The sequence below is a fragment of the Pelodiscus sinensis genome, chromosome 14, assembly GCF_052426305.1.
Source record: "Pelodiscus sinensis isolate ZL-2025 chromosome 14, ASM5242630v1, whole genome shotgun sequence".
Classification (NCBI taxonomy): Eukaryota; Metazoa; Chordata; order Testudines; family Trionychidae; genus Pelodiscus; species Pelodiscus sinensis.
The window spans coordinates 19751354-19772748 of NC_143065.1; the positions used below are offsets into that span (position 1 = coordinate 19751354).

Consider the following 21395-nt stretch of genomic DNA (forward strand, 5'->3'; position numbering starts at 1 on the left):
GTAAACGTGAGTCTTCTGGCGAGGAATGAGGTTTCGGATAGAATGTTGGCAGAATTATGGGCTCGTTTACATGGAAGGGAGAATTTATCTTCCGAAGGAAGGGAGGATGAACGCGAAGCAGAACCCCTTGTTCAGAAAATAAAGTATATGGTGGATCGGCTGAAAGGGCTGCCAACTCACTAACCCAACGTGCTGACGTGATTGCCAGAAGGAATGACACTTTCATTGTGAGCATGCGCAGGTCGCAAGTTGCTAATGGTTCAAAGGGGGGACGAGTTAGTGCGTCCAGTACCAAAGATAAGTCCCACAGCTCTGGAGGGATTGTGAAGGCCGGATATAGGTTATCAAGTCCCTTTAAGAACCTTTTAACTAACGGGTGAGCAAATAGCGAATGTCCGTTGATGTGCGGGTGGAAGGCCGAGATTGCTGCCAAGTGCACTTTCAACAAAGCATTTGCTAAGCCCTCCGTCTTCAGATGGAAGATGTAATCCAAAGTATGCTGCACCGGTAAAGAAAGAGGGTCAAAGTCCCTTTCCAGACACCACGCTTGGAACCGGTGCCATTTGTAGGTGTAGGCCTTGTGAGTGCTATGGCGTCTGCTATTCATAAGTACATGTTTCACTTCCTGAGAGCAAGTCATTTCCGGTGGCTGAAACCAGTTAGGAGCCATGCCGTAAGATGCAAGCGATCGATGCTCAGATGCAGCATCGAACCGTGCTGCTGAGACAGTAAGTTGGGCATCAGTGGAAGTCGTTGTGGCTGAGCGACTGACATTCTGGACAATTGTGTCAGCCAAGTCTGCCGAGGCCAATAGGGTGCTATGAAAATCACTGTTGCACCCTCCGTCGCTATCTTCTCCAGTGCCCTCAGAATGAGAGGAAGAGGCGGAAACGCATAGAGAAGTTGGTGAGATCCCCAATTGAGCAGAAGAGCGTCCCCCAGGGAATTCTTGCCGGTACCTGCCCGTGAGCAGTAATGATGACACTTCTTGTTGTGACGAGTGGCAAAGAGGTCTATACTCGGGAACCCCCAGAGACGGAAGAGACCGTGAGCCACCTCGTTGTGTAACTCCCACTCGTGCTGAGGAAGGAAGTGTCTGCTCAGGGTATCGGCGATGATATTGTCTTTGCCTGGGAGGTACGATGCGATAAGGATTATATTGTGGTGGATCGCCCAGTTCCACAGTCGTATCGCCTCCGCGCACAGGGATCGTGAATGGGCCCCGCCTTGTCTGTTGATATTGTACACCGTGCATATATTGTGGAGTGCACGACCTCGGATCCTCTGAAGGAAGTGCCTGCATGCATTGGATACAGCTCGGAGCTTGAGGAGATTTATGTGTAGAAGTGACTCCTGTGCCGACCAGAGTCCCTGAACTCGATGTTGCTGCAGATGTGCGCCCCAACCGATCAGAGAAGCATCCGTTGTGATCTGCACTGTGGGTCTTCGTGCGTGGAAAGGGACCCCTGATAACAAATTTTGCGGGTTGTCCCACCATATTAGTGAAGTCCTGACATGTCCGGGAATGGACACTGTCTTGCTCACAGCGTGTACCCCTGGTGTGTAGACTTTGAACAGCCAATGCTGGAGACTGCATAGATGAAGTCTCGCATGCGCCACCACATATGTGGTGGCAGCCATATGTCCGAGCAGTTTCAGGTAAGTCAGTATGCTGGATCTGGGAGCAATTGAAACCGTATGTACCAAGTCCCGAATCATCTGGAATCTTGTTGCAGGCAAGTATACTCTCGCACTCAGTGCATCGAGTCTCGCGCCGATAAACTCCAAGTCCTGACTTGGTGCCAAGGACGATTTGCCGAAATTGATTATGAGGCCCAGAGCCTCGAATACGGCTGTGGTGGTGGTCACTGCCCACGTAGCCTCTTCGCGAGTCGGGGTCTTTAATAGGCAATCGTCGAGATACGGGAAAATCGCGATATTGAGGCATCGGAGGTAGGCAGCTACCACTGCCAGGGTTTTGGAAAACACCCGTGGTGCTGCTGACAGACCGAAAGGTAACACTCGGTATTGGTAGTGTTCCGCGCCCACTACGAAACGAAGGAATCGCCTGTGGGCCGGGTGAATGGCTATGTGGAAATAGGCGTCCTGTAAGTCGAGGGACGCAAACCAATCCCCTTTGCGGAGAGCCGGGATGATAGAAGCTAAAGTGACCATTTTGAATTTTTGTTTTCTCAGGTAGCGGTTGAGTCGATGCAGGTCCAGGATAGGCCTCCAACCCCCTGACTTCTTCTGGGTGAGGAAGTATGTGGAATAGAAACCTCTCCCCCGAAATTGAATGGGTACCCTCTCCACGGCTCCTATAGTAAGTAGTCGGGACACCTCTTGCTGTAGCAGAGTCTCGTGAGAGGGGTCCCTGAAAAGGGACGGGGAGGGCGGGAAGTGGGGGGGAATGGAGTTGAAAGGGATGGCATATCCTGAAACAACTATGTCGTTGACCCATCGATCGGTGGAAATCAGAGACCAGCGATGTTGATAAGGCCTCAGCCGATGATGGAATAAGGCTACCTGATTGTGTGACGCTCCCGACAAAGGAGTTGCACGCAGTCCCTCGACTGACCCATCAAACTTGTTGCCGGCCCTGCTGCTGACCGGAAGTCTTGCCAGGTTGTTGCCTTCACTTTTGCTGGCGTTGTCTTGATCTCTGTTGTTCATATGGCTTGGGGCGGAATGTTGCGTAAGAGAAGGATCCCTGTTTGTTGTAGGGCATATACCTCTTACGTTTATACGGAGGCGTATACATGCCAAGCGTTCTAAGAGTCGTACGGGAGTCCTTGCGAGAGTGGAACACCTGATCAGGGGACTGGGTGAAGAGAGACTGACAAGCGAAAGGTAAGTCTTCCACTTTGCTTAATAACTCCCTCGGAGTAGCTGCTTGGTGCAGCCACAACCCGCGACGCATAACTACCGCAGTAGCCGTGACTCTAGCTGCTGCATCAGCCGTGTCTAGGGCGATCTGAAGCGCTGTTCTGGCTGTTGTGTAGCCCTCTTGTATTACCGCCCACAAGATCTGGCGTTTTGAGTCTGGTAGGTGCTCTAGAAGAGGGACTAATTTGGAGTAGTTATCGAAGTCGTGATTGGCAAGAGGGGCCGCATAATTGCACATCCGGAGAACTGAAGTGGCAGAGGAATACACTTTTCTACCTAAAATGTCCAGGCGTTTAGCCTCTTTATCACTTGCCATATTTTTATTTTGGGTCGTCTTTGATCTTTGCTGGGCGGCGTCCATAACAAGGGAATTGGGCTGGGGATGCGTAAACAAAAAGTCCATCCCTTTTTGATTTATCAAGTATTTCTTGTCCGCCCTCTTGTTAGTCGGTAAAGAAGTGGCGGGGGTCTGCCATATATCATTTGCAATTTCCAGGATAGCCTCATCGAAGGGCAGAGCCAGTTTTGATTTTTGTGAGGACTGCAAGTTCTTCAGCAAGGGATGTTGCTTTTGCTGTACGTCCGTAATCTGGATACCCTGAGATTGTGCCACTCTGGCAAAGAGCTCCTGAAACTGTTTGTGATCTTCCGTGGGGGATAGTTCACCAGGAAAGACAGCATCATCCAGAGATGACTGGTTGGCCGAAGAGTCAGGGGTCTGTGGTTCCCTATTTGGAGTGTAGTTGTTTTCATACGTGTCCTGAGTAGTAACTGGCATCGTGCCCACCACAGGCACTGATGGAATTGCCGGCAAAGGCGCACGAGGTGGAGACGCTGGGCGTGTGGTTTGCGGAGATAGTGATCGTGGATATTGCGTGTTATGAGGACACCAACGGTCATCATAATGACGGTCACATCTCCGACCGTGAGTCGGGGATCGTCTAGGAGTGTAGGCTCCTCGCATCGACGTGAATATCTCGAACGTCCCGAAGACCTCGGTGATATAGATCTGTCAGAAAAACGAGATGGTGAACAAGAATAATAGGAATAACGTCGTTGATCGTGGTAGCGATAGTGATGGTACGACGGTAATCGCTGCAGTGATCTATGATATCGGTCTCTAGTGGAGACATAACGAGAAGCACGATGGTTTTCAGAGCAGATTGAAGCTGGTGACCAAGGTCCCGGAGAGAACCGGGCTCTTTCAGGCGTGAGTGAAGGGGTCCGCATGCACCTTGGCTTGAAGGGCACCTCATTCGGCACCGAACAATCTGCAGGAGAAGACGGTGCCGTTTGAAGTGGTTTAGTCCCGGTTGCATGGCTGCCCTGGGGTTGAATCAGCGGTGCCGTGGGAGTTAACAGCTGTGCCGGTGCCGGAGGAGGCTGCGGTGCAGAGTGCTGCACGGTGCCGCTGGCCGCCTGCGGTGTCTGAGTCGGCGCCGTTGCTTGCGGCACCGCAGGGAGCAAGGTCTCATCAGCTGGCACCGTGGGCACGGGTGCTGGTGGAATTGTCATTGACTGCGCATGCGCAGTATCAGCCGGTGCCGGGGCTGCCATTGCTGCTTGTGGCCCGACCGTTGGAGCCTTTGCCAGTGCTGAGTCTGCCCGCGGTCCCTTACAGGGAGCCCACATCGGGTCTTTTGATCCAACCAAAGTCAGAGCTGAGGCACTGCGGCTCTTGCCCGGCTTCTCTGTTGGGTGCCTCGGCAAAGAGCCAGAGGTACGCGGTCTGTCCCGTACGTTCCTGGGCTGTGGCCCAGCACTGTGGGGGTCCTTCTCAGGTGAACGGGACAAGTGAACTCCCGAGGTAGTGGGAGAAGACGTGGTCGCATCGGACTGGAGGGCTTTATTGAATAAAATCACCCTCAGCCTCATTTCTCTATCGCGCTGAGCGCGGGCTGTCAGTTTCATGCAGTGAGGGCACTTCATAGGGATGTGCCCGTCCCCTAGGCATTTAACGCAGTGCGAATGCCCATCTGAGTCTGGCATGGCCTCCTGGCACTGGGAACATTTCTTGAAACCAGGCATTTTGTCTTTTATTTCCTTTTCTCTCTCTTTTTTTTTTTTAAAAAGGCTACTACAAAAAAATAAACTAGGACAGAAACAAGGAACTTGAGACTAATTAACTAACTAAGTAAAAACTACTAAGAACTATTAATACTATCCTAACTATAAACTGCCAAGTGGCAAACAAATTTCTAAATGAAACTCCCTTTTCTCCTCAGGCCAGAGAGGGAGCGCGTCCTAGGTCCGTCTGCGGCCGCGGACGGTTGAAGGAAACTGACGAGCTGGCCCGCGCTCAGCTGTAACGGCATGAGGCAACAGGAGCGCATGCGCGGGCCGGCAGGGCTACTGCTGTGGAAGTTTCTCCATTTTGCAGCGCCGGGACGGACCCAGCACCTCGAGTGGAGCACCCTCGGGGACACTACTCGACGAAGAATTTAAAGATTAACTGCAGTGTTTATCTACTATACAGTATGTATGACACAAATCAAGTATTTTCAGCAACATTGAGCACTAAGATTCCCTTCTAAAGCTGTATTTCAAAGCACTATAAGTAGCATAATGTCTAACCCAGTTCAAGTTTATGATTCCCTTTACAGTAAGAAAGACTTTCAAAATCTAAAAAAATATTTTTGTTTGCACTGGCAGAATGTTTGTCATGAATTTTGGAACTAAACCTGGATATCCTTAACGAGCCCTTCACTGTATTGTTTCTCCATGGCATACTTGGGACTAAAGCAGTTTAACTGTAAATATTTTCACAATACTATATAGCATACTCAGCCAGTTAAAAGCCTGCAGTAACAATGGAGAGACTGGATTCAAGACAATTAACTATCACTAATTGTATGTATGTTGTTGCCATATTAGTCCCAGGATATTACAAAGACAAGGTGGGTGAGGAAATACCTTTTGTTAATAGAAGAGGCAAGTTTCAAACTACACAGAAGTATTCTGCTTCTGTACAGTTCAAAAGCTTCTCTCTTTCACCAACTGAAGTTGGTCCTGTAAAAGAGATTCTGTCACCCACTCTGTCTCTCCATTAGCCATGTAAACATTTTTCAGAGTTTATGATGGCTTATGTAGATACACTCTAGTAACAATAAATATATATCACTTGCTTTTTCCATCATAATTTATAACACTGGAAATCACCAACCAAGATAACAGCAGCAGAGAACTTGTCATGGCTGGTAAGATCAGCAGAGATTTATTATTTTTAACTTCTTATTTAAAACATCTTGATGGGATCATTCAGTTAACATTTCCTGCTGTCAATCACATGGGATAATGAAGCTCACCGTGTACTCAAAAAGGTGACTATATAAAAATGGCACTTTCTGAGCCAGCAGTTCTGCTCCCTGTGTATGTTAAGAGTCAAATCTGCTGACTTTAATGAAAAAGTAAGTTTTCATTACTGTTTGCATCTGTCAGCCCTGCAGAACACCGCATCTCTAGGGATTCAACTGGATTGGTTTCTGCCTGGCACTTCCTGGTTAACAGAAGGAGCCTTTTTCAAAGTCACAAACAGCAAGTGAACCCCAGTGTCCAATCATGGAACCATATAACACTAGAATTGGAAGGGATCTTGAGAGGTCATCAGGTCCAGTCCCCGGCCCTCACGGCAGGACCAAGCACCGTCTAGACCATCCCTGATAGATATAAATGATTGTAGGCGAAGTTACATGCCAGGCTACCTTTTGTATCTGTGGAAAATCTCCCCTGGAATGAACTAAATTCCATTGGAAGGTCACCTGTGTAAAACACCTTGGTCCTCAGTTACACCTGTGCAATCCCACTGAATGCAAGAGACAGGTACAACTGAAGGTATAAATTAAAGATATTGGAGCTACATAACAGTAATGGAGAGGAGGATTTGGACTTTGTTTCTGGTGATGATTTGGGCATCACGAAAGATTGCCCTGGAGTCTTAAATCAGGTTCCTTAGGGTTGTTTAGGGCTGGGAAAATAGCAAACATTCATCTTCTTACATGCAAATTGACTATATTTGAAGTGTGAATAAGGGAGGCATAATAAATGTAAGTTTACACAATGTGCCATTTCACAAAGTGATTTTGCAGAGTAGAACCATACTTTAAAGGGCAAATACTGAGCTTTCAAGGGCTTTTGCTCTAACGTGGACAGAGACCAATCGGTGAAAAATCCAGAGCAGGCATGATGCACAGCTTACTCAAGGTGCTGCTCTACTGCTGATGATGATCAGAAATCACAGAGAAGATTCTTAAATACTTGGCCACACCCATAACAAGTGGACATCCAGCTAACTAAAATCATGCCAGTCCATGGATGTTGCCAGACCAGAAAGAGTCAGTCTAGAAAGGTTCAACCTATATAGGAGAAGACTATGGAAGGGAGAGAGGACAGTGCCAGGTTGTTGAATCTGTGAAAGAGGTGTCCAGAGCTCTGTGGCTCAGGATTAAAGCTAAATAATTTCCTTGCAAGGAGGTATACACGGACTTACACTATAGGAACATTGTGAATAATGAAACACAACCTCCCAAGTGAGGGTATATGTTTGCCCTTCTTCCTCCAAATGATTAGTACTATCTAAGTCTGCCCTCTGCACTTTGCAGGAGGGGAAAGGTGGCTTTGTTGTTAATGTGCAGGGTCTGGAACTCAAGAGACCTGGATTCTATTTCCAAACCAATTAATCTATTTTTGCTTCAGTCTCTCTCACCTTGTAGGGGTTCTAGGGCTCACTCCACTAATGTGTTATGCTTCTTGGGATCCTGAAATAGAAGGTGCTCTACAAATGTAAAGCATTGTTATAGGTTTGAATGGTGTCTCGCACAATGGGGCACAGATCCAGGAGTGGAATTCTAGGTGTCACCACAAACAACAGCTAAGAACCCATTATTCTCATGATACAGTTATTGTTGTCGCACTTCCAGAGACATTTAATTTGTATATGTAAATATTGGTATATTGAATGTGAAAACCACAGCACAATGCGCACAGCACTGTGTTGCATTTCCACCTCCCTAGCAAGAAGCAAAAAATAGGTTTGTTCTCCTTTTCTCTTCTGCCTCAGCGAACCTCCTCCTGCATTTCTGCCTAGCTCCTACTTTCTCCTCCCAGCCTAGACCATTTAACCTCAGTCTCCCAGCCCACCTCACCATTCTCCTGGCTGCCTTCAACCACCCTCCCTCCTCCCCCCCCACACAGAGGAGTCTGATTTACAGCCCACTGAAGTCAGAATCTTTCCATTGATTGCAAAGGGCTCTAGATCAGATCCCAGGTCAGGACATGTCCTGTCCTTTCTAGGCTGATAGGACTAGAGTTTTGCTGACTTCAGGCAGGTCTCTGAGGCTCCATTCACACATCCATAGGAGTTTTGTTGCTGACATCAGTGAGAACAGGATCAAGCCCTTAATGGTTGAACTAGGCTTATACCATCTGGTGCAGTGATTTGTGAATCTATCATGTCATTCCACATAGTGGGTAAAGTATGATTGGATTTGCGTATTTTCTCAGTAATGCACAAGATAATTTCATCTCTGTATGCTGGCTGTGCAGTTCCATTTAATTCACAAGCATAAACAGTAATAAGAGTATTCCTGTGTCTCACAGCACTACATATGTATGCAAGTCTTTTCTTCTGATGAAGAAATACAATATGTGACCATAATACTATTGAAGTAGCAGCGGTTGGCAAGTTGATCAATTGGTAAAAAATTATAAATATAAATAGAAAAATAATTTTATACACCCATTTCACTAGCACATGCATCAATGTTTAATAGAAAGCAAACCTTGTGTGTTATTTTATTGTATTTACAAGTGGGTGGTGAAAGCTGGCAGGCATTTTAAAGCTTATCTTCTGATCCCCTATGACAGTACATTGAAATCATGACGAGGAAGGTAATGCATAATTCACTTTTAAGATCAGAATATGGATTATTTTAATGAAATTAAAGCTAAATTAAATTAATGTGGAATCTAATCAAATTCAAAGATACTTAATGTTTCACATCACTAGCTTTTAATTCTTTAGACTTGTAGTTAAGTTGTTATTTCATGCACAAATATCATATACAAGGAGGTCAGTTTGTGAAACTAACTGAACTTTTTATTATACTTAAATATCCTATGCTGATATCTGAATTCAGAAACTAAAATATATAAGTAATAAATTCCTGGTTCCTGAGCTTTAACAGAAGCTCAAGCTGGGAATCTGTGTGAACAGCTGGCCAAATTCAAAGGTTAAGAACAGTTAACAGCAGTTTTGAGCAGATGTGCTAGATGGATATCACTTAAGTGGAACACTATCTTACTCAAGCAAGAAAAATGGATGGGAGAAACATGTACCAAAGGGGATAAAATTGTTGGCTTCTTAGCATTTCTGCCATTAAAAACCATTTAAGGATTTCATCAACTATAACCCTTGCAATTGATCAATATTAGCAAAATCTCAAGCACAGAAAGAGCTGGTAGGAGAAAGAACAGATAAAAAAAGAACAGTTGGTTATCTTTGCATACTAAAATAAGAGGAGTTATTTATATCGAGAAGGAAATATACATTTATTTTACTGACATTTTCTACATAGAGTGCAGTATTTTTCCTATTATTCAACCTTCCTGTTAATATGCTATTGAACCAACCATTTATAGATATCTCAGACATAAAATTCAACATGGAATTTCATCTGAGATTCTATAAACACGAACTTATAGCAATAGGCTATATTTATATAATGTAAATTTCTGTATATTGCCTGTCAAAAGCCACAGCAACTTGTGTCACAGTTCCATCTCCCCATCAGAAGCAAGGTATCTAAAAAGTTTCTTTCCACTTATTTTCTGGCTTAGAATACTACTACCGGTGTTTCCACCTAGCTCCTACTTTGTCCTCCCACTCTGAACCACTCAACTTCAGTCTCTTCCCAGCCCACATCAGCACTCTCCTGATTGCCTTTAACCACCCTCACCTTCCCTCCAGCCTCTGGGCCTGATTCACAGGCCTTTAAGTCAGCAAAGAGCTAGTTTCAGCTAGAAAATATTTCAATATGAAATTTTGCAGGAAGAATAACCTCACCTGTGATGGTTATTTTTGCAGACCACTTGGACGTCCCATCAAGAACACTCTGTTTTGCTGCCTTTGTGTATTGTACAAAATCTTCTTTGGAAATCTGGAACATTTCCTGGATCACTTCAAATACCTCTGGCCTATTTCTCTCCCTAATCTTCATTCTTTCCTTCATAGCAGTAATAATATTCTGGGTCTTATCTTCTGCACCATGTTTAGAACTCTTCTCTGCAGCTCCTGAGTATAAAAAAATTGAAGTGATTAATGTATTTATCATGTTTGGTTTTCAAGTCTAGAATCCCTAAGCAACATTAGGTACAACTCTTCCAAACATTGCAAACTAGAAGCCAAGGTGCCATCACACAAGAGAAATCGGAGGTGGGATCTACTGTGCCATCCACTTTGGTATAATTCTCTATACTGAAGGTTAAGATTGTAATTTTACTTGACGTGACACTGAAAAGTAGAGTATTCCATATTTTGCAATTAGGTGATGAATGAGTTGTAAATGGCCATTATAAATGAGAAGGAATGTATTTCAAATTACTGTGTGGGACATTGTCCGGCTGTATTAGCGTTTGCAGGATCTTTACTTCTGTCACAAATGAGTTAAATTTCATGATAGAAATGTAGCCGTGTTAGTCTGGTGTAGCTGAAACAAAATACAGGATTATGTAGCACTTTAAAGACTAACAAGATGGTTTATTAGATGATGAGCTTTCGTGGGCCAGACCCACTTGGAAGTCATCATCTAATAAACCATCTTGTTAGTCTTTAAAGTGCTACATAGTCCTGTATTGAGTTAAATTTCAGTACTGTGATTTTTAATCATTGGTCTGCTCTTTCAGATACTTTTCCTTTCTAAGTATTTAATACAATAGCATTTTTCATGGTTTTCTTAGCAAACAATTAACATTCTACTTGCTAAAATAAAAGAAGCTAGAAGAAATTCTGTGCTGAATGGGAAACCCTGATTTTCAAGCCACAAACTATTTGGTCTGTCACAAATATCAGTATAGCATTGCATGACTGTTACGAATATAACATTTTTTCCATTACAAACCCCCTTTATCAGAGATCTGATAACTTGACCTAAAAACATACATTGTTTCAGATGCTTTCAGGACAGCTCCTTGGAAAATCCCAGAGTTTGCAGGTACTGCACACACTTGGGAGAATTTCTCCCCATCTCATGTGGAGCATTTCCACAAGACTGTGTCCAAAAGCCACATAACCCAGGCAGTATAGGTAAAAGCCATTCTACTCACCGAGAGTCTAAGTATATAGAATTTCAAAGCTGTTCTATCTTGTTACAGGTAGAACAGCCACCCCCTCTGCCTCGCTCTACCCCAAGTGCCAATTCAGGAAGCCCAATCTGGGATCATTGGAGGGGAGCACACTCTGATCACACCTGGTTTCCATCTAAGTACACTGCTGGAAAGCTTCCATGAGCTAAAGCTATGAGAGCAGGTTTCATGTTATCTATGGCCTCTCTTACTGGGCTTCTGAAACAGCGGCCAATATCTGGCCCTTGTTGATTAAATTCTGGTTTTAAAGACAGGCTTCAAGCTCCCCAGAATGCAGGAACAGGGCTCTGAATGCCATACCCCTTTAGAGGATGCAGCATACCTCCTCCAGTTCTGCTAGCCAGTGTGTAAGGGGTGGGCATAGTCCTACTTCTTTGCTGACTCCTTGATCATGTCTTGCACTCCAGCAGAGTATAAAGACATGGATGGGACCTCCAGTGGCGAAGAGCTATAAAGAACTCCTAGTATCTTTCCCTGCCTTCCTACCTTGAGCACCTCAGGAACAGCAAGGCAGAGTGTGACCCAAAGTTCTGAAACCAGATCCTAAGAAAGTTCCTTCCTCTAACACAACTCCCACTATTGTTCATTTCCCAAACTATGGGTGAGTGGTGGAAGAGACCAAAGGATATTGCCTAGGTGACTGTCATTTATATACAATGTGTACATAGGACCAACTCTATTGTTCAGTTGGTAAAAGCGGCCAAGGAAAAACACAGAATATTAGGAGCACCAAAACTTCAGCATCTCTTTGCTCAGGTGACCGCTAGAATTGCCCTAGTATACCTAAAATAACTGCATGCACCTAAGGAAAGCTACAAGACTAGGGAGGGCATCATAAAAAATTCTCCACAGCTGAAGGCTTGAATCTGTAATTCACGAATGAAGACATTACAGGCCTTTAAAGATATTTATTTTTATAAATGTACGCACTAATTGCTATGGTATTCAGTGTTAACTCCACTATTGTATAGTCCTTTCTGTCAGCTGGAAGCACTTCTGAGAGAGAGCCCATCCACTGCATATTGTCCTTGAGTAATACAACAGTGTTTTAAGTGTCTGACAATGATTTGGTTTATTTTTCAGTTCAGAATAGGGCCAGAGGACGAGAAGGGAAACACAGCTCTGAGGAGGGCATGGGAAAGTGGAGGATGTGGCATTTCAAACTCTGTAGTGCACATCTGTGAACAGAACACCACCAGAAGCCAGGTGTTCAATCCTACGTTAAAAATTCTAGCAGCAGAGAAGTGAGGTAGCTGGGATCACTGAGCAGGAAATGCTGTAGGTGTAATATGGAGATTGATAAGAAAGGCAGGTTGACAGACTAAGACAACGATTTTCTAACCAATGAAACAGTGATGTGATAGACATCTCTTGTTCTCATGACAAGTCCTATGGGAACAGATGCTACTGATTGTTGATTTATACTATTGAATACTGTGGGCCAAATTCTGCAGTTACTCATTCAGGCAAAACTAGATTTGAGTCCAACGGGAGATTTGACTAAGATAGAATTATAGGATCGGATGCTGGCTATATATTTTTCCTCTGACATCTATCCCAGTGTACATTTATTTATTTAAAATGCTGCTTTTTGCACTCTCCATCTGAAATACATGCTTTGTTTTCATGAGGGTCCCGAGAGGGAATAACCGATATAACCTTACAACAAGCAGACATCAATACAACCAGACAGCATAATGTAGAACACTCAAGTCTAATGCTGCTGGCAACAGTGAGCAATCACTAAAATAAAGAATTAGAAGTTTCTCAAAACCAGAAAATGTGGGTGCCCAGTTAATGAAGCAAGTAATTTATTCAGGCTTTTTATATCCTCAGTCCACAAACCTCTCCTCCATAGCTAGTTTTAGCTCTGGGCACTTTGAAATTAATACACTGGTTGGAGCAAAGGGAATGGCTGCCATCTGCATTGGATAAAAGAAAACTTAACAAACATGGTGGAACCAAACTATTAACACATTTTTAAATGTAGCAAATCAGTGTCTATTTTGCATTGGTATTTATCTTGTGGCATTGTGTGCCTCTCTCCAAAGCCACCTCCTCCTGGCTCTCCTCAGCTGGCATAGATCTGTCCATTTTCCAGGCGGCAGGAAAAAAAGATGGAGTACTAAAAATAACTAAAAATATCCTGGATATCTTAAAATTGTGCTATGTTTGCCTGAATTAAATAGACAAGGTTACATCATAATATGCTAATTGTATTTGGGCTTGTATAGTGTAAGAAAAATTTACAGAACATTGCACATGAAGATGTCACATTATTTAGTTACCTAGGGCAATAGGCTATTTGTGAGAATGCTAATCGAATCCCAAAGACAATGCTTTGCAGCCATTTTTGTTTGTTGTTTCTATTTATGGTCTTTGATGATCAGGTCTTCTGGCATACAAGTTGACCTTCTGTCATAAGGAACTCTTTCAGTATTTACTGTGACTGAGAGCAGCCCAATCATCAGGATTATTAGCAGCTGTTCAGCACTTGCCACATTTCCAAACACTGTGCAACTATTATCTAATTAGCCTTCCTCACACAATTCCTGAGGGGTACATGAAAGTACAAAAGATATTATTTGCTTTTTACAGTAGGCAAAACTAAAAACAAAGTGAGGCTAAGTGACTTGTTCTGCAATTAGAATTTGGGAGTTTCAGCTCTGTGCTTAATGTGCTGGAATACAATTACTCTTCCATGATGTATCAAATGCTACTATCTTGTTTTCATATTTTTCTTTAAAGCTCTTCTCAGGCTGCCATCGCTCAAGAAGAGACTATCTGTCCAACAGCTAGGGAAGAATCTGTCAGCAAGGGGACTTCAGTGGAATCTTATTGAATCTTTGAAACTAATCATCTATTTTGTTTTTTATTCTATATACTAGCAGAAGTATTCAGTGTTGCTCAGCTCTGTAAATCAATTATTATTTTAAATGAAAGGAAAATGAACCTGCTTTAAGTGCTTGAATTTTTCACAAATATAGTGTTATTTTTATTAAATTAATTTTTATTTCAGATTTCTTTAAAAATGGATTGTTAAAATCTTTCTGTGAAATTTGTTTAGTGAATTTTAAAATGGGAATCCCATTCAGTGTATTTTTAGTCTTCCTCCTTATAAACTCTTATTATTCACTAAGTTTTAATAAAAAAAGTCAATTTAGTTTCCAATTAACATTTTCTTCTAGTTTTCAAATGGTATGGTTTATTGAGAAGCAATCCTACTCCATGTTCATCCTATTTTTCTGGATCATCTTGGTTCAGTCTCTTTCAGTATTTCCTCAGTTATGTCAGATTTGAGGACTGCACTTGCTTTGGTGATTCTGTCTCATTTCTGTATGTTTTTTATGAGAAGCAATTCCATTCCAGGCACTTCCCCTTTTCCTGGCACAACCAAACCCTAACTTGCTTTAAGTTATGATAAGAGGACACTGTATACTGAATTTGGTGGTCCTAGCTCTTGCCATTTAGGAGGACTTCTTGATCAAACGGACAAATGCTCTAAAATATATAGTAGATTGTGCCTGAAAGATGCTAGGCACTTTACAGAGCAACAATGACAGATTTATTGCCATGAGGGATGAATAGCTCAATCCACTGCACTAGATTGGTAGGGCAATGGCTAAATTGAGAGTGGAATGACAGAGGCTAAATTCCATGGGATATTATGTGACACAGTAGCATAATCTTCTATGGGCTTCTACATCTTGAGGATCTATGGCTGAGACTTCAAGTGATTTTAGATTTTATGGGGGAGGTGAAAGATGACTATTGAAGTGCTTCAACCTTATGATGAATGTTCAACTTTGACCTTACATATCTTTTCGCTAGACATCAAAAAGCAACATGCTCCATTTTCCATCATTACTTTTCATTAATAAGCATAGACTGACGACATCATTGTGATGTAATAATAAATCATGGATACATTTAATGTGCAGTAGCAGGCCACTGTAAATATTCATGCTTATTTTCCAGGCTAACCAGATAAAATTGAAGATTTGCATAAACTACCAAAAATTACAAGTGCCAAGCTATACTGTAGAATGTAATGAAACTATTGTTACATCCTGTGATACTGTCAATCCATGAACAGCTTGTCCATGCATTATTGATGCAAGTAATTTAGACAATATAATAGTAAAATTAACAGACCCCTCTTACCCAAGGACTGATCCAAACAATGTGTTAGAGATCAGTTCTGATTTAATACCATGCCTACTTCTAAAAGCAGCATTTTGGTGAAGATGAAAGGCTTAATGAATAGAGAATTGATTTTTATTTTTTTAACCCCATCTAGGAACATTCTATAATAATGACCTGAATTTGTTATCTGAATTCCTTTCTAATGGACAGCAATCCACACTAGAAAAAAATGAAACATTATCTAAAACCGAAATGCAGCAGCTTAAAAGACAATCCATTATAGCTCACCAGATTGCTAGCCAGACAGATTGTCTGGCAGGGTGCTAAAGAGAACCAAAAGGTCAGATTCCCAGATTATGTACATGGGCATGACTCCACTAAGGTCAAATCAGCTGAGGCTTTGGCCTTTCATTTTATAATACTACTAATTATAGCCTTCTCTCACACACACAAATACACACAAGCAAAAAACAGCATAGAATTGTCACTGAATTCCGAAAGATATATACAATTTCCTTTCGGTCTGGTTATATGTCACCTATGAAACTTTAAAATTTCTTTTAAATCTAAAAGACAAAATGCATAAGGACCTAATTTTCAAATACAGGAATGTCCAAAGCCCATATTTGAATACTGAAATCTATACATGGGAAACAAAAATTGATACTGGGGAATTTACAGCACCCAAAAGTGATCTGGACACCCAAGATATCAAAGTCTGGATCCTCTATATGGATTTAATTTTTATATCTATAGCTTACATTGTAGATATTTATTTGCTCGAAACTGCCTATGCCTTGCCTAGGAGAGGAAGAAACCATAGAGTATCACACTTTACTTTAGATGTGTGTGCCCATTGTTAGTTTTGTAATTTTGCCAAGTGCTCAGATAGCTTGCTGATATGTGTGGCACAAGTATTAACTGAACATTAGGTCTCAGTGTGATGCTGTGGCAAAACAAAACCCAACAAAACACCCCACTAACAAAGTCCTTGGGTGTGTCAAGGATTGGGCAGGTGTTAGTACCCCGTACACATGACACTGGTGTGACCCGCATTGGAACTCAATATCCAGCACTTAGCCACACTTTTTAAAAAAGATGTTGGAAAACTGGAAAGAGTTTAACAAAGAGCTGCATAAATGATTCATGGGCTGAAAAACATGCCTTCCAATAACAACAGGAAACTAAAGGAACTCATTCTAATTAGCTACAAAAAGGTTATGGGGCCTGGTTCATAGCTACGAACATAGGATGAAAATTTCTGATACTAAAGGATACTTTAGTCTAGCAGACAAAGGCATAACCAGAGAAAATGGCTGGAAATAGAAGACAGTAAAGTTTAAATAGTGATGGTAACTAATTATTGAAACAGCATAGCAACTCTCCATTGAAAGTCAATGAGATTTATGTTCTTAATGCATTTACATGTGCTTTGAAAAGCCACACTCTCTGGTCTGTATTGTATATCATATCAGATGAGGTGCTGCCTTATGACTGTAAAATCTATGAAATAAAATGATAAAATGATAGACAGATAGTTTATGCAAAAAACAAGCCAAGACTATTATTATATCAATAGTCTAATTATAGAAGTTTGTAACATGTATAAATGTTAAAAAACAAGTATGCCAAATGTTTGTGCATCTGTGACTGTGGTGTTAATATTTGTTATAGAGCAGTTATGCTTAAGAGTCAAGCCAAAAATATTTTGAACCTTTAAATTCAAATTCATTTTTAAAATAAACAATTATTACACTGAGAAATGAAACAAAATATTAGATTTCAGTGGATCTATCTTAGGTATGTATCTAGCTCAATAACAAGTACACATAGCAATCCATATTCAGGGTCTGAAGTGGTGCATGTTGATAAATGTGTGTAAAATAACAGAACTGAGTCTAAAGGACTCTAGAGGGTGTATGTACTAGAGGCTCTTCAATAGAGGAATCTACTAGGAAAAACCACTAGCAGCAGGGTATAAGAAAGTGTAAGTATAAGTAGGAACCATACACCCCCCCCCCACACACACAGGGCTCAATACTACAAGATACTGATATTTCAGATCATGATACAGAAAAATAATGTAAACGTGCTTAACTTCAAGCACACAAATAGCCTCAGACTACAATGTTATTTCTCAACATATAAACACTGACAGAAAATGTATTTTAGTCTTAAGTAGTTTCTCCAGGAAAAGCCTCTGTGAACTCTCTCCTTATCAAGCCCTCTCTGTGATACTGTGAATTCAGTGGGTAAAAACTGCAAGAGGATGATTATTAAGACATTGATTGTTAGAAAACATTTGGTAAAAGAGGAGGAGGGAACCTGACTAATAACAACAGACATTCTTCCATTGGTGCTGACTTCCCCTCTAGCTGGGGATGCTCAAGTCCCCTGGCACTCCAGGCCCTGTTCCTATGCCATCTCTTTCCCCAAGTCCCCACCTCTTCCTACCCCGGCTCTGCCCCATTCCACTGCTTTCCCAGGCCCTGCTCAATTCTACTCCTCCCCAAAAGACTTCATTCCTGCTCCACCACTTCCTGTCACAATCCCTCCTTCCCCGCCTCCTCACTCAAGCATGCCCCATCACCGCTCCAGCCACTCTCTTCCAGGATTTCCTGAATGCCACAAATCAGCTGTTCACAGTGTTCCAGAACTGCTGGGAGGGGAAGTTGAGAGTTGGTCAGTGGGGCCACCAGTGTGCGAGAGGCTCAGTGTCAGTGTTCCCTCTAAGCTGTGGGGCAGTACAGCCCCACCCAGTCAGCTCCATGTACAAGAGCCCTGAGTGTCTGACTCGGCAGGGCTGATTAATCATCTGTGAAGCGGTCCTGATGTCCAGCTTAGAGGGAACAATGCTCAGCACCCACTGATTTTTTCCCATGGATGCTCCAGCCTCAGAACACCCATGCAGTCAGTGTCTATGCATTCTTTCATGCAAAAGGGGATGCCAGAAAAGGCACCAAGTTAAGAGGATGGTGCAAGCAGCCATCTGATCTATAATGCCCTGTGGCCAGGTCTCCCTGGCAGCAAGGTGGCCTTGTGATTAGCCAGCAGAAAAGAGGTGCAGAACCCTGCCACTGGTGCCCTGGCCTAGAAACTCCAGCCCACTACAGGAGTTTCATCCCTGAGTTTGGGGCATGACCCCAAGAGTCCAAATTTTCACCTTAGCTAGGGTTCTAGTAGGTTTCCCCCTTTGTCCTGGCAGCGGGAACAGGGGATTAGAGACTTACTTCCTTCTTTGGTTCCTGTCCTGCAGACAGCAGGACCATGCTTCTATCTCTTTGTTGGTAAGCAGCTGACTTAGGTTCCTTTTTATCCTCCCTCCAGACCTGGCATTGGCTACCAGTAAAGTGGAATGAGACTAGCTGGGCCAAAAGGTTTGCTTAACCCCTGAAATGCCAGGTCCCCCCTCTCTTCACTCTTTCATATGCCCACTGTAATATTTCACTCCATGTAATATTAAATGGAAATGTTCACAACGAGCATTCTTTCAGACAAAGGAGTGAATCTTCTATTCTACTATGATTAGATCATGTTGCCTCTGCCTTCCTAGACCTGCAGGTGAAAGATTTTCTCCTTCCAAAGAAAGAAATGAAGGATACCCCTACCAGCAGTGGCATCCCCTCCTCCTGGGACAGGAGCACAACTCTACCCAATGTCCAAGATCCATGCATAGTATTTGTATGAGACAGATATTGTTCCCAGTGCTCTTTTTGTCTTCTCAAGTGCCATAGAAGACTATGGGGATTCTAGAAGTAGATATAGGTGGGAAAAGCCCAGGCAGCACAACCCTAAACTCAGTGGTTAAAGGTTCCCTGAAACAGGTGTCGATGGGACTGGTTCCTATTAGACCTGTCGAGAGCCATATGGGATCTCCCAAAATTTGCAAGTTCTGGTGCTAAAATCCCTCTCCAGTCTATCAGGCAACAAACCCTGTAGCCCTAATGGAATAATCTAGGGAAAATTCCATTAGTTTGTGGAATCTGTCCCCAATGCTGAATTTTTCTGTGAGAGAGTACGACCTAGATCCAATACTATCAAAAATGGAAAAAGAGGCAAGCTCAAGCTTCAAATATGGCAGCTCACTGTTGCTTGGTTCTTGCATTGAGAGTGATGAGCGGTTAGTCGACAAATTACTTGCACATACTCTGTTGCCAGCAGCATAACAATCTGACAGCAACTTTGTTTCATTTTTATGCTTGAAAATCAGAGCAGTAAAAGCCAAGTGATTCCCCAAAGACCTACTATACCAAATCATTACACAGAACTGTAAGAGATCAATGGTCTGATACATAATGAATTATTTTTAGATGGAGTCTTAAAATGTTGCTGGCATAAAATATATTAACTGGTCAAATGAGATCAGACAGGATCAGATACTTTCTGTATATTAAAGAGTACATGCTCCTTAGACCATATACTGCCCAGACAACAGAAGTTTTGCACACTTGTTAAAAGACTTATTTATTAGCATTGTGTTCACTTTAAATATACCTGAAACTTGAAACTATGCTAGAAGCAATCCTAGTCTACACCATAATGCGCTGTTTTATACTATGACTTTCAGCACAAACAAACAAACAAAGCCTCTTCATCCTGTTTAGTTAAAATGCACTAGCAACACAGGTGCCATACAAGGTTGCTACTATTTTCAACCATCATGTGGAATCAATGCTTGGTGCTGCAAATTCTCCATTGCACTATGGCCCCTTTGAATACATGCCTCTGGCCAGCTGGCAATTCCCCCTGCATAGTGGGAACCCCTAGTGGTTGTAAAGCTAGAAAATGGCTGTATGACATTCATCATCATAACCATGGCACATAGGATAAAGATGGGAGAAAGAAGGTGTGTCTGGGACATCTATATATATTAAAAGCTTTGTTACTTTGCATGTTGGGGGAATGAATGATGCTGGATAACTGGGAATTACTTTACCAATGGAATACCATTTTTCAAAACATTAGAATACAACAAAATCAATAAAGTATGTAATAGTACACAGGTACTCACCAATCCAGTAGCAGTACTGCACTGCAGAGTGATTGGTTTCTTGAAGCACTTAGGTGTACACAGGTAAAGTTTTCTATACAATAGATCCGTGGTCACCAACCAGTAGATCGCGAGCTACCGGTAGATCTCAGGGGCTCTAGGAGTAGCTCTCGAGCCCTCTCTGAACTGCACATCTGCGCAGTACGTTTACATTAGATTTCCTCATGTAATGTAGGCAGGGCTTCAAGGAAGGGGCGGGGCAGTAGATCTTTGCCTGTTCTGAGACTTAAAAAGTGATCTTGGGTGTAAAAAGGTCGGAGACCACTGCAATAGATTATTTTATGACACAACATATACTATGGGCAGTGCAGGGCATATACCCACATCACTAAAAATACAGTTAACGCTAAAACTACACTGAACAGAAGTTAATCTTTCTTTGATCATTCAGAAGGAACTTCAGGATCTTGCAGTACCCCAGGAACATCATTACCAACATCAATGATCATTGTAGATGTATAAGATATCGGAGGGTGCATCTACACTGTACCGTAACTCAAAATAAGATACGCAATTTGAGCTACTTAAACTGCATATCTTATTTGAATGTTATTTCAAAATAGCTTATTTTGTCATTTGGTGCTGTCTACAGAGTGCCAAATTTCAAAATAAAGCACTATTCCAAAACGTCCCTTACTCCTCATAGAACAAGGTTTACAGGGACATTGGAATAGTGAGCCTGAAATAATGGGCTTTCTGTGAAGACGTGGGATAGCTTTTTGGGATATTCTGGAATCCTTAAATAGCGTTGCAGTGTAGACGTACCCAGATTGGGCTAAATCTGCAAAGACCCTATAACCCTGGAGGCTGCTTTGTTGAATAAATCCCTGATTTGAGCTTGTTTGCTTGTCTTCTGCCTCTCTTTCATAAAAGGAGAGTACAGAATGTGCTATTGCATAACGTGCTAGTCCCGATTACAAGATTGAAGATTTTTATTGGGAGATATCAGAAATGC

At 42.5% G+C, this 21395-nt stretch overlaps 1 protein-coding gene across 1 annotated transcript in view; it reads right to left on the reverse strand.

The window, feature by feature from the left end:
- The window catches only part of UNC13C (unc-13 homolog C), a 435134-nt gene that overhangs the window by 281047 nt on the left and 132692 nt on the right, over positions 1 to 21395 (reverse strand). Inside the window, exon 7 of the mRNA XM_075897272.2 lies at positions 9947 to 10174. Coding sequence (XP_075753387.2) covers positions 9947 to 10174 — 228 coding nt within the window. The remainder of the gene's footprint in view (positions 1 to 9946; positions 10175 to 21395) is intronic.